Source organism: Brassica oleracea, chromosome C4, assembly GCF_000695525.1.
Source record: "Brassica oleracea var. oleracea cultivar TO1000 chromosome C4, BOL, whole genome shotgun sequence".
Taxonomy (NCBI): domain Eukaryota; kingdom Viridiplantae; phylum Streptophyta; class Magnoliopsida; order Brassicales; family Brassicaceae; genus Brassica; species Brassica oleracea.
Genome location: NC_027751.1, coordinates 11,546,608 through 11,560,644, shown reverse-complemented (window position 1 = coordinate 11,560,644; position 14,037 = coordinate 11,546,608). Strand labels below are relative to the sequence as shown.

At 39.3% G+C, this 14,037-nt stretch overlaps 1 protein-coding gene and 1 pseudogene across 1 annotated transcript; both read right to left on the bottom strand.

Annotated features, from left to right (window-relative positions):
* The window catches only part of LOC106338118, a 15,048-nt pseudogene extending 8,105 nt beyond the window's left edge, over positions 1-6,943 (bottom strand).
* Positions 6,944-10,152: 3,209 nt separating this feature from the next.
* Positions 10,153-12,148, bottom strand: LOC106342228 (elongation factor 1-alpha 1). The gene is made up of 3 exons (XM_013781097.1): positions 12,043-12,148; positions 11,396-11,868; positions 10,153-11,318 (listed from the first exon to the last, which is right to left on the bottom strand). The coding sequence occupies exons 2-3, from the start codon at positions 11,855-11,857 to the stop codon at positions 10,431-10,433; spliced, it is 1,350 nt and encodes a 449-aa protein (XP_013636551.1). The 5' UTR covers positions 11,858-11,868; positions 12,043-12,148; the 3' UTR covers positions 10,153-10,430.
* Between the last annotated feature and the right edge of the window lie 1,889 nt (positions 12,149-14,037).

Here is a 14,037-nt window from a genome sequence, read left to right as displayed (position 1 = left end):
AAACTTGACATTTATCTTTCCTTGCGAACCAAACGTAAACCGCTATGCGGCTCACGGACTGTTGGTTAAGAAATCGTAAGTCGGGCCTCGAGTCATGTCTTAGGTCCTTTTGGGCCGTCTTCTGACTCGAAGCGTTTATTACGGCTTCTTTCGATAAAGAACGAACTCTCCGCGGTTTTTATGGTAAAGTTTGATCGATAACTTAGAATAGCGGAGAACGTGAAATGGGCTCGCTACGGTCTTCGGGAGATAGCATCGAAGGGTAGACGAGAATGCATGGACTAATGTCGTATCGACGTTTTGGAAGAGCGCTCGGTCGCTACGTAGCGACCGAGCTATGTAGCGACCGAGCTTCGGCTCGAGCTCGGTCGTTACGTAGCGACCGAGCGGAATGGACGCTCGGTCGCTACGTAGCGACCGAACGGAACACGCGTTCGGGCGCTGCGTAGCGACCCTTTTCAAGCTCTTGTCCGATGACTCGCGTTTCCTCCGCAAAGCTTTTCGTAAAGAATAATCTATTTCGAAAAAATATTTGTCGAAAAAGGTTTCTACGTTTTCTTCTTCGGGGATTTGGACGTGAACTTCGTCGCAACCGTTTTCGACCCCAACATCCATAATGGGAAGGTGTTTCGGTATGTAGCATAGTGTAGCATGCATGTATTCATGAATGCTCCTACTATTTCCTGCGCATACACATAAAATAGAGAATAAGTACATAACCCACATTTGTCCAATCATTAGTCATAAATTAAGCTTGTTAGAGTGGAGAAAAATGTTGGGACACTAAGGTTGAAAATGATCAAAATCAATGGAAAAGAAAATAATTTTTGAATTACAAGTAACAAAAATAGCTTGAGATGATTATTTGATAGAGAATCAATTGGTATATACAGTAATAGAGACAAAATAAGACTCACGAAAAGTTAGGCCCTTGGTCCAACAATGATGTCGTTTGTAGAACACTTGAATTTTGAGTTAACAAAGACAGCTAGATAATATATCTGCTAATGAGGATGTCAGAAAATTACCTGTTGAGGAAAATCCCCATTTTCCAGTTAGGAACTGATAATAAATTTCGCAGCATTGTGAAGAGGCATAACATCTCTCTCGGCCTATATTATTGTATATATGACAACATAAGACACAATAGGTTTCACTTGAGAAAAAAATATATTTAAGATTGAAAATGTTTGAACCTGTCCCGCATGAATTAGACCCACCATAGCGCACGATGTTTGCACTAGGTTTGATCCACCCCCTTCTAATGGTATGTATCTCTACATACATACTAAAATGATTAACACTTTTTCAAAATTTTAGGTGAAATGGGTATGTACTATAATTTCATGTTGACTCATATTAAAACCTGTTCAGGGCAAGACAGATAGCTTTTGCCCCAACCTCCATCTTCATTTTGTACTGAAAGCAGGAAATCTTTACCTCTGCGGGTAGATAGACAGTTATTGTATGCTTTATCAATCGCTGCTAAGCGGCTAAGAGCAAACCATGTGCCGTAAATGAAGCAAATACCCCAGTTTCCGCACCTGCCATTACGCAAAGCAAAAATTATCTTGTTACGATTTTTGTAACCTCATTCATTAAACATGTTTTGACTTTTAGTAGAGTACCATACCATGAACCATCTAGCATTTGTTTGCTTTCTATGAATTGCACTGCTATCTCGATCGACTTGGTGAACTCTTTTGTCATGTAGTCCGGATATAGTTGTTTGAACATAACAAAAGCTTGTATAATAGATGAGGTACATTCCACGTACTCACGCTCGGCCATGATATTAGAAAAAAATTCTGTCGGATTCAGTAACTGCAATACCAGTTACAAAGGTTAAAGTTTTTTTGACTGATTCTTGTTTGATCCAAAAATGGTGTTTATGCTGAAATGTTTGTTGAATCAAAACAATAAAAGAATCTAAAAATAAAAATTAGATTCTTGAGGTTTAGGAGAAATCTTGAAGAATCAAATGAGAAATGAACATCAAAAAGAATTTATAGATCGAAGATTGTATTAAAAGAGTGATCAAGTAAATCTAAATCTATAAATTCTTTGTAAGAAGTGTTTAATGTGTAAAATAGGAGAAGAGAACCAATATCAAAATAAAGATCTCTTTATTTATACAATGATAAAGTCTAGGGCTTCCTAGCCAAATGGGCCTAGTTCCTTGTCTTGTGGACCTTGCAAGAGGATCAAGATCTACCCCCAACAGTAAGCCCCCCAAGTTCGTAGAGAGAGACGAGATCGATCTCTGCGAATTTTACGAATAGGGTTTATAAGACAATGAACTAGGCACATACCTATGTCGTAGACGATTGCCATGAACGGACTGTCGTGGTTAGGTTGCCATAAACGAAGTGTCATTGATGGACTGTCCCGGGCAAGCTGTCGTTGACAAACTTCTGATTCCGATCGGACCTCCGGGGACGGTTGCGCGAACGATCTGTGAGGACAGTGTTCTGAACCACCCGAAAGAATCGCTATGGATGAAGTGTCAATCAACAAACTACCAAAGACAAGTCCCCATAGACATCGTCATGAACGTACCGCCATGAAAGAAACGTCGCAATCGAATCGCCGTGGACGGGCGTGTCTTCGCGGTATTGTTGCGATAGGCGGAATGATCCCATGATGAAGTCTCGAGCTTTGATGAGTAGAAGACGCGTAGACGTCAAACGAGATGCTGAGATGGTTTTGACAAAAAGGTCCAAGCTTAATGAGATCAAGGCCTCTTTGGTGTGAAGAAGTGTCCGAGGTCGCCGAGAGCTATATGGGGCTTGCCTACTTCCACATCTTCACCGAGAACCTTGGCGGGATGATTGTCATGAGATGACGAGATGATTGATTAATCATTACCACCCCACTTGTGCCGAGATGGTTGAATTGTGTTGCGGTGAACAGTCTTGATCTTTTCGTCACACCACTTTGCTGAAACCAAATTGAATATGCTGAGATCTCACGGTTGCTGGTGACGAGATGAGGTGACTGCCGAGAACAGGGTCGGTGTGCGTCTTGAGAAGTCGGCAACAAGCTTCTGTTGATGGAGCTTTTGAAGACAGAGCTCGAAGAAGCATCTTTTGTCTGGTTCAGAGGTTCTGTTTTCACTCCTCACCAAGAGTAATACGAAGTGGAGGATGATGAATTGTGTTCTTCTTGTCGGCAAGGTTTCCATCTTGATAAGCCTAGCTCAAACACAAGTCAACTTAGTTGTTGGGCTTGACTTGGGCTTGTAAAAGTGGCCATCTTGAGCACGTGACATGCTGGAGAACGACGACGTCTCCGTTTGAGACTGCTGGAGATGTAACGAGAAGCTTTATGCAACTGGCAATCTCGTCTATAGAGTATGGCTTGATAGCGAAGCAGTGTTTAGCTTTGATAGAGCTTTGATAGCAACACTTTGCAAACGTGCCTAGCCCGTTGACGGCGAGCCTGTCTTGAGAGCTTGCTTGATGAAAAAGCAAGATGTTGATCTCGTGCCAAGTTATGCTATTATCATCGGGGGGCATGAGGACTTTTTCAGAGATCATGCGATCTCTATGCTCTCACATTCCAAGAGAGATCAAGGACTTGCAGCTTCTTAGAACTCAACAGCCAGCTTGGGATGTGACCTCTAAGACCACAGTTTCCGAGGGCTGAGTTGGCGAGGTTGTCGAAGCCTGTGACATATCTTTCCATCTTCCACTCGCATGAAGTTCTTTGAGAGGATAAGAGTGGAGAGGTTTCTGCAATGTCGCAGCGCGTTCATCGCTTCTGACAAATCCGCAAAGCTGTTGCCGGATAAGGACAGAAACAGAAGAGGCTTCATGTTCTTGAAAGATTCAGGGATGTTGCCGGTGAACTCATTTTGGCTAAACTCAAGATCTTCTTCTTTTAGTGGCCAAAAGAATCAGGAAGTGGCTCGGAGAAACGATTACTGGCGTGATCAATAACACAGTGAAGTTCAGATCAACAGAGCCGGTCAGCAAATTATGGCACAAGCCAAGAACTTGAAGCTGCTGCAGATGACTGCCGTGGAACTTGAACTTGTGCAAGTAAAACACGAGACTTTGAATTTGTACTTCAAAGCGTGACTTGAGGACTTTGTATTGCTCTCCATTCCGATTTTTCTTTTTGGCTCAACGATTGTATTTTACACTGGTTCATCAAAAGCACAATCTTGGTTAGACCAAACTAAATCAAAAGAATAAAGAACAAGTTTTGTCTCAATATGAAGCAAGTGATGGAACTTGTTTCTCGTATTAATATGATAATTATTAGTTATTAACATGTATTTGCTACGAGCAATAATAATGTGGATCATTTCATAAGTCATAAAAAACTTATCTTTGAGGATGAGTTGTCGCTGATGAGATTTTTTTTTTTTTTTTTAAAACCCCGTGGACAGATAAGTTCCTCTGTTTTCTTTTCTCTTCTTTGTCTTTTTGGGGCTTGAACAGAGCTTGAAGCTGCTGAAGACACATAGAGATGCAGGTAAAGCCATGTCTCATACGCTTCCTGTGATGGAACTTGAAGACGCTTGTCGTCTTGTTGACGAGTTAGTCAAAGAGAATGACAACGACAATGGCGTGGAAGCAAGGGCTCTCAACGAGAGGTCTGTCGATCTCCATCTCCTGCCTTCACCGAACATCAAGCGAGTGGGTCAGGTCAGCATCTCCGGACCAGAGAACTTCAAAGGTACAAGCTTTCTGTCGGAAAAGAGATCTCTCTTGCGGGACTTTGATCAAACACTTGGTGGGCTAGTAATAAGAAGAAGCAACAATGGTTGTTCCTCTCTTTGTCGGCTTCAACCTCGACCTTGCCGACGAAGATTACGAACTCGTCAACTTCGAAGACTTCTGTTTGTGACCGTGAGGAACGCGCGGCAAATCGAGACTGAAGCACCATGAGATAGCCATCGCCGCCGAGATAAAGTATTGAGCTTTGCTGCAATCTCTACGAGCCAAAGGATGAGACGTCAAGCTCAGCATCTTGGGCTCGTTGGTGGGTCTTTTGTGAAATCAAAAGCCAATATATATATATTTTTTTTTTTTTTGGAAGTAGAAGATGAATATAGATTTAGGATTCTCTCAAGTTTGATATGATTCGAAGATGTTTCTCCTTACTCCCATCCTTCTAGCGCCAGCTGTTTAATCCAAAAATTGCTGAAATATTTGTTGAATCAATACAATAAAAGAATCCAAAAATAAAAGATTAGATTCTTGAGGTTTAGGAGAAATGTTGAAGAATCAAATGAGAAATGAACATCAAAAAGAATTTATAGATCGAAGATTGTATTACAAGAGTGATCAAGTAAATCTAAATCTATAAATTATTTGTAAGAAGTGTTTAATGTGTAAAATGGGAGAAGAGACCCAATATCAAAATAAAGATCTCTTTATTTATACAATGATAAAGTCTAGGACTTCCTACCCAAATGGGCCTAGTTTCTTGTCTTGTAGGCCTTGCTAGAGGATCAAGATCCACCCCCAACAATTCTCTTCTTATTATTTACACTTTATGTGTGTTTAGCTCTTACTTCCAACCATTCAGGTGCGCGGGCAGTTTATCAAGCAGTAAAACCTCCATTTTCACTCTAATAAAATAACGAATAGAGATGACTCATGAATACTTTTTAGAGGCAGTAATTTTCAACAACACTCTGCATGTACATATAAACCCACATGTAAAGAAAGCAAGAGGTTAACAGAATCAAATAGATGTTCAGGATCTATTTTCTGGCCAATGACATCAGCTGGCATCGTCGAGAGCAACATGCAACACTACAAAACCAAACACGTACAACATGTTAAGTTTGAGGCATAAATCTTGGGGAAATGATAGCTAACTTCTTCTTCTCATTGATTACTTTAAGAGCTTCAGCTGTACAATCTGAAACTTGCCATCCATGATCTCGATCAGAAAAGGTCCATGCGCCTTTGGATGTGTGACGACACATGCTCTTGAAGTCACCTGAAGGGTTCTCTGACCTAAAATGTTCTTTCATTTAGAAACAACTTTCAATCTTTTCTTTCCACAGATCAATTCAAAATACAAGGATATCAAACCTGAGATATCTTTATGTATTTGTGTCCTCTCCTGAGAACCTCATAGGTTTCATCGCAGAGATCACTTGCAAGCAAAGCCTGAACTGCAAACACTGTATCCCAAAGTTGACTTCCAAAGCTCTGCATAGATTTGAATTGCTTTAGAAAATTTCTCGACTAAAGTTATGTTAATATCTCAGATTGGTTGGGTTGGGTGTGAAACTAACCAAGCAAAGCTTTTGTGGTGAATTCTACTACTAGGTTATAGGGTTTGGTATAGTCAAATTCACTATGTGTGTAGTTGAGACACCAGAAACCTGATATTGGTGAATATCTATCTGTTGTACGCTTAGCATTTTAGAATACGGTACACGTCCCTGTGAAAGTATGTTTGCAACATTAGTTTTGTGTTCATAAAATATTCATGTGTTATACGAACTCAAGTGTACCTCTAAAAGCTTCTCAACTCCACGAGTTAGAGTTGTTTTCATCAAATATGCATCATTCTTCCGTGCCGAAAACCAGCGTGTCATCATTTGCCTTATTTCTTCTCTTACACTTGAAAGCACTCTGTTTATAGATTCAGCTATGTTGGTCGTAGTCAAGTTGTACCTATCACCAGTGAAATGAGCTCGTGCCCACTTCCGTACATCTGCTTTCTGTGAATAGCCATGCAAAGCCGGGTGCATTGCTTTGATCTCATCAAATATGGTCTCAAAATCTGAAAGCCTGAATGAATTAGCTGCCTTTTTAACCAAACCAAACAACTCGCGACCTCTAAACTTTAACAAGACATTCTTATACAAGTGGTAAGTGCAAACTCCGCGGCTGGCAGATGGATAGACCTCGGAAATTGCATTGCCAATTGATTTGTCTCTATCAGAAATAATAGCAAGTCTTTCATGCATTATTTGGTATCACACAGCTCAGTTGCCTGAAAAATCACTTCCATGATTCATCGTTTTCAGTATCGACTATCGCAAATGCAATTGGAAATATCTGGAAGTTGCCATCTTGTGATGACGCAATTAGTAGAGTCCCTTTGTACTTTCCTTGCAAGAATGTGCCATCGACCACAATAACCTTTCTCATGAATGGAAAGCCCTTGATGCTAGCATCAAATGCAATGAAAATGTACTTACATCTGTCACTAGAATCTACTACAAGGCGAGTGAATGTCTCAGGGTTTGCATCTCTAATCATGTGCAGATACACAGGTAACTCATGGTAGCCACTCTCTGCGGATCCCCTAACCAATTATCTTGCACATTTCAGTGTCCGGTGAGCTTTCCAGTAGTTAATCTATCATTTACAATAGTAAAAACAGTTAGATATATACAAAGTTTTCGAGTACACAAGTAAAAGAAAGAAACCTTTATTCCAAAGCACATGCACATGACTTGGCAAAATGGTTGGCTCCACTCCACCAATGAAATCAGTGTATAAAGATCCGAGAATCTCTGGTGTTGCTTGTCTGCAACAAGCTGATCTTTCTGTAACTGAACAAGTATGGTCAGAAACAAAGCTGCACACGGCAAAGCGAGGAGTATTACTTGTTGGTGATGCTCTTAACTTCCAACTACAGCCTCCAATCCAACACTTTACGATTAACAGAGTCGGTGTTGAGTACTCGACATCATAATTGAATTGTTGCACTATCGTCAAGATCTTAAGTCGTGTTTTTAATTCAGACTTGGAGTCAAAACTTTGGCCAACAACTATATTTATAAAATTCAGTTGTTGCCTAACATGCGGAATGACTACTCCAGCCTTTTTTTATTTTGTCGCTGACCCAATCTTTGGCTTATACTCCTTCTTCATCTACATATCTACTTCTAGAGGTAATCCGTAGGCTATAAAGTCCTCATCATCTGATGTCGCACCATCTGGATCATCGCAATAGTCAAACCGTTCTCCGTCAGTGTCTGAGTCTTCGTCGTATTGATCTACATGTCCTCCATGAGTGCTCTGTTTTATCGTCTCTTTGCTGCCTTTATAAGTGACCTCCACGCATAGCCGAACTCGGTCAAACTTTAGGTGACGGAAGAAACCTTGCAACTGACGGATATTCTCAATTTTTACTGGGGGTGTGTCAAGAGTAAGATTTTTCAAACTCTTCCTGCTGAACATGTAACTCAATTCAATGTGAACATGTCCCATATCTAATCCGTAATCCTCGTAAACCCTGTTTATCAAATCTTTGAAGCTTGTGTTGTCATTAACTGGAATTACTTTGGTTTCTCTTCTGTTATCAACGTGAAACATCCACCTTTCCTTCTCGAATAGCCACTGACCACAAACTGTTTTAAGACCTTCCATCAAATTTTCTTGGGATTAACATGAAATCCAGTTGTTAGTAAAGGAGAAAAACGTGTCTTGGAGAAGATGTTGCGGCTAAACCTAGGAGTTAATAATCGATTTTTTGGGCTCAATTTTGTCATAACTTAACCGGAAATTTTAATCTTACTCGGTTCAATTAGTAAACCGGAATCTGGTTTATTTTAAAAAGGTCTTTCACTACATAGAACTCTTATAAGTCTGCCATGTCGTATAAAAGTATGCTATCAACTAAAAGTTAGTTTTGTTATTAACTTATAAGTTTGCTATAAAGACTACTATACGAAAACTTTGCCATAGATAAAGTAAGATAATATAAGTTTGCCATCTCGAATATAGAACAATCTGCCAAACTAAAATAAGAGTCCGCGAAAAAAAACATCGATCCGAAAAAAAGTCTTCCACATATTAAAAAACTGCTATCATAGGATTAAAAATCTGCTATAAAAGTCTACGAGCTTAAACAAATCTGCTAACTTAAATATGTCTATTGTAATGTATGGCAGAGTTTTTATAAAAGTCTATAACAATATTAAGTCTGCCAAGGTAAATCTGCGGGATGAAATAAATTTGCCAGAAATTAATAAATCTGTTATCATGTATCACAGGTTTTTAACGGCATGTTTTTTATCAATTTTGAAAATAATTTTTTTTTATAAAATAGTAATAGCATTTTTGATAAATATTTTTTTTTGTTAACAAAGGACATGAGGGCAATTTGGGTACAAAAAACAGTTTTGTAAATAAAAAAAAATTAGTGTTAATCTAGTAATAAAAACAAAGATTAGTGTTATTTGAGTAATCTTCCCAAAACTAATCCATACTTTTGAACTATTTTTAAAACCTAATTTTGTTTTTTAGATAACTGATATAACATTACAACTACTATATAACGAACTCTACGATATCACGTAGAAACTCATTTTACGACATGTAACTCTAAGAGCATGAAACATAGTATTGATTGAACATTCGTTATAGGGAAATTTGCTTCTATCACAAACACCCCTAATTTGCTAAGTGACCAAAAATACACTCTCTCTTCAACTTTCTCTTCCCTCTCTCTGCAAAACCAATTTCCTTTTTTTGGTTAGTACACAAATAAGTCCTTAGTTATAGGGAATTTTGTTCCTACATTTTTTAATAGTATTCTGTTACAAGCTATTCAACGATCCATTTGCTTGACCATAAGAAGAAAAGAAAGACTCGCTTCGTCCGATTTTTGTCTTGTGCAGTGCAGGGAACATGACCCTCCCTGATCACGTGTAACATGTCGTAAAATGCAAGCATTGTTACTGTCTAGACTTCGACATAAGCGCTGTTCGTTTCATCAACGCAGCGTCAAACGTAGCGTCAGAAAATTAAACCTTTAAAAGTGGCAACACAGAGCACCAGTAAAACATCGTTAACTGAACTTTCAGTCTCTGCGGCAACAAACAACGAATAAAACGGACGCTGAATAAATCAGCGGCATTGGCGTTTAAGTTTCTGCTCTTTCCGGCAATCTATTAGCGTCAACTTTGGCCTTTGATACTAATTTTTGTCTCCGCCACAGTACGTTTTTCTGCCGCAGCCGCTGGATCCGGCGATTATGAAACGAACAGGGCTATATATTGTCCCCGTTATTTGTTCCTGGAAGCGAGAGCATTCACTGTCCCCGTTAACTAGATTGAAAAATATGCGAGAGGCTGTTAGTTCACTCTTGTGACCCAACAAGAAAATGTGAAAGTTAGCATTTGTAATAAAATGGATTCAACAATGTCTTCAGAGATTTACGATACGCATAAAAACAATATTAGACAACACGAAATGATCTCATGCCATATTCATAATAACTAAACATCCAAAATAGTTCATAACCCGATAGCAAAAGTAAAACAAAAAAACAGCAAGCTAGAGTTCAACGTAGCTCCGCCACCTCCGATCGAGAACCCAGTTACGAGAACATAGTTCTGACGGACAAGAGACGAAGCTATAACACAAACAAGCGACCAAACACCAAACTACTGTGAAAAAACTAAAATTGTCTTCGGATGAAAGACTCTTGCTGAAGGTACTTTACTTGGCACCCTTCTTGACGGCAGCCTTGGTCACCTTAGCTCCGGTCGGGTCCTTCTTGTCAACACTCTTGATGACACCGACAGCAACAGTCTGCCTCATGTCCCTAACAGCGAAACGTCCAAGCGGTGGGTACTCAGAGAAAGTCTCAACAACCATAGGCTTGGTGGGAGTCATCTTCACCATACCAGCATCACCATTCTTCAAAAACTTGGGCTCCTTCTCAATCTCCTTACCAGAACGCCTATCAATCTTGGTCAAGATCTCAGAGAACTTGACAGCAATGTGGGAGGTGTGGCAATCAAGAACCGGGGCGTAACCATTACCAATCTGACCAGGGTGGTTCATGATGATGACCTGGGAGGTGAAGTTAGCAGCGCCTTTAGCAGGATCATCCTTGGAGTTGGACGCAACGTACCCACGCTTAAGATCCTTGACAGCAACGTTCTTAACATTGAACCCAACGTTGTCACCTGGAAGCGCCTCCACAAGAGACTCGTGGTGCATCTCAACAGACTTAACCTCAGTGGTCAAACCCGAAGGAGCGAATGTCACAACCATACCAGGCTTGAGCATACCAGTCTCAACACGACCAACCGGCACCGTTCCAATCCCACCAATCTTGTAGACATCCTGGAGGGGAAGTCGGAGGGGCTTGTCTGAAGGCCTCTTGGGCTCGTTGATCTGGTCAAGAGCCTCGAGGAGAGTCGGTCCCTTGTACCAGTCGAGGTTGGTGGACCTCTCAATCATGTTGTCACCCTCGAAACCAGAGATGGGGACAAACGGGATCTTGTCAGGGTTGTAACCAACCTTCTTCAAGTAAGAAGACACCTCCTTGATAATCTCATCGTACCTAGCCTTAGAGTACTTAGGAGTAGTAGCATCCATCTGTTACATAATCAATAACGTTAGCATCAAGAACACAACAACACACAAATAAGCTAAAGAGTAAAGAGATCATTCACCTTGTTACAGCAGCAAATCATTTGCTTAACACCAAGCGTGAAAGCGAGAAGAGCATGCTCACGCGTCTGACCATCCTTAGAGATCCCAGCCTCAAACCCACCGGTGGTGGAATCGATAATTAGAACAGCACAATCAGCCTGGGAGGTACCGGTGATCATGTTCTTGATGAAATCGCGATGGCCAGGAGCGTCGATGACGGTGCAGTAGTACTTGGTGGTCTCGAACTTCCAGAGAGCAATGTCGATGGTGATACCACGCTCACGCTCGGCCTTGAGCTTGTCAAGGACCCACGCGTACTTGAAAGACCTCTTGTTCATCTCGGCGGCTTCCTTCTCGAACCTCTCGATGACACGCTTGTCGATACCGCCGAGCTTGTAGATCAGGTGACCGGTGGTTGTCGATTTTCCGGAATCCACGTGGCCGATGACCACGATGTTGATGTGGAACTTCTCTTTACCCATGGCTGAATTATCTGCAGATGAATCATTTAAAGAAACGATCAACACACAACAGATCTAACCAGCAATCAATCTTCCAAATAAAACGATATATGTAAAGAAGCGTTAAGCTGATAGAAATTGAATGAGATCGAAACTGTTTCAGAAGAGTAAGAAATGAGATAATAGATGGGGAGTAAATCGCTTACCTCAGTGATTGTCGCTGAGGGAAGATAGTGTAGCGGCTAGGTTGAAGAGGGAGATCGAGAAGCGTGTGTGTGTATATATATAGTGGTGAATGGCCTCGATGGAGAGGAAGGTAGGGTTTTAGCATCATAGCATAGCGATATTACAATCATGCCCCTGTTCTAAATGTATACTACTATTTTTTTGTTGTGTAGTTGGGTCGGTCATATACATAATTGAGAATGTTCGGTCAGAAGTGGAGTTCAGTTTAACACCTTTACAGTAATAGTAAACTGTCAAAAGAATAATAGTATGAACTATATACAAAAGGATGCACGAGAGTAGATATTGACTTTTAAAAATCAGTCCATTAAGCGTTCCTTTAATTAACTGTATAACTGATAACATAAAGTTCTTCTACTGGGAGGAGCGACCAAAACATCAATAAGAGAAGACCAAGAAACGGATTATGGGTATTTGCGAGGGAGAAGACATCCTCTATGGTTTGGAGAAGGCTTGGGATTGTTGACTTCGGAAGCAACCTTGGATAGTATGTCAGTACTTGCCAAAATATGCACCCATTGGCTTAGAGTAATGGCACAAGTGCGAAAATTGAATGGATCTTCTCACCATCTATGAGACGACTGTTAAGAAACAAACTAGGTTTGTTTTAACTCTTTTAAGTTACTCAAACTCTCCCATTTCTTATCGATGAGGTCACACAAAACTCTAAATATATGCCCCAACCACAGCCTTTTCGATAGATAAATTAATCATCCATCAACGCAAAAGTCATCTCCTTGATGAAATTAGCTTTTTTTTTTGAGTCAATTAGCTCAAAAACCACAAAAAATATGCAAAATTAAAAAAATACTCAATACAGTGTTTTTGGGAGTTTGACAAACTATTTATGAGCGTGTATTTTACTAACCCTCTCTCTGCTAGTAGAAGATTTTTACCATTTCCAAATAAACTCCATCAGAGTAAAATTTTACAACCAATATAACCTCCGTAGAAAAATTAATTTTTTTGTTTGAACAACCAAGAGAAAAAATACATTTTTAAACAGATAAATCGGAAATGATTTATGAGAGAATTTGAAAAATGTGTGAAACAGACGAGATTATGTTTGTACGGTGGTTGATAGATAGGTCATATAGGGTCTTCGAGGGGATCGGAAGAGGAAGAAAACAGAGAAAAAGTAGGGTTACAGTTTCAATTTCAATTTGGGAAAAAGGGGCTATATATAGGTAATGAACACGTACGTATAAGGGAAGTCGACCACTTCTGAACCTACGTGTAAACATAACTACATCATTTTTTTTTTTTGTAAAAGGGCTTTCAGCTACATCATATTTTATCGTTTAGCTTTTCGATTCACATATAATATACTCCCTCTACTCCTTAATATTACATATTTTAGGAAAAAAATTTGTTTTAAAAAAATCCATTTTTTACATTTTCAATACATGTTTTATTAACTAATTGTAAATTTCAAAAAACTTAATTGCACTTACTGAATTGTTATTGGCTTAAAATTATAAAACAAAGATAAACACAAAAAATATGCAAATTTAATGTGTTTTATTAAAATGTGTGAAAAATCTAGAATATGTAACATTAAAAAAACAGAGGGAGTATATGTTAGCCGGCTAAATGCATTTAATAGATTTGCATGAAAATTTAATACATTTTATCGATGGTAACTGATATGGTTAGAGCAAATTTTATCCAAGACAAAAAGAGTAATAACCGGATAAATTTTGTTTAGGCCATCTAATGTATGTAGCCGGCTAACATGTATATATTTTATAGCACAAATTTTTAATATATTTTTTTAACAAAATTAGTTATTTGCTTTTATTGATATAGGAATTTATAGCAGGCCTTGAACGAAGAATTAGCAAGCTATTTAAGTGCTTAGATTTATAGAGGAATTTGTAGCCCGATATAAAATTTGGTATTTCTGATGATGATTGTTATGGTTTAGAACAAACTTTATACAAGACAAATAAAAT

What these genes read in the sequence shown, in the direction of transcription:
- LOC106342228 (XM_013781097.1), bottom strand. Translation starts at nt 11,857, where the DNA reads ATGGGTAAAGAGAAGTTCCACATCAACATCGTGGTCATCGGCCACGTG. An exon ending in TGATTTGCTGCTGTAACAAG is followed by an intron (nt 11,319 to 11,395) that starts GTGAATGATCTC and finishes ATTATGTAACAG; the next exon opens with ATGGATGCTACTACTCCTAA.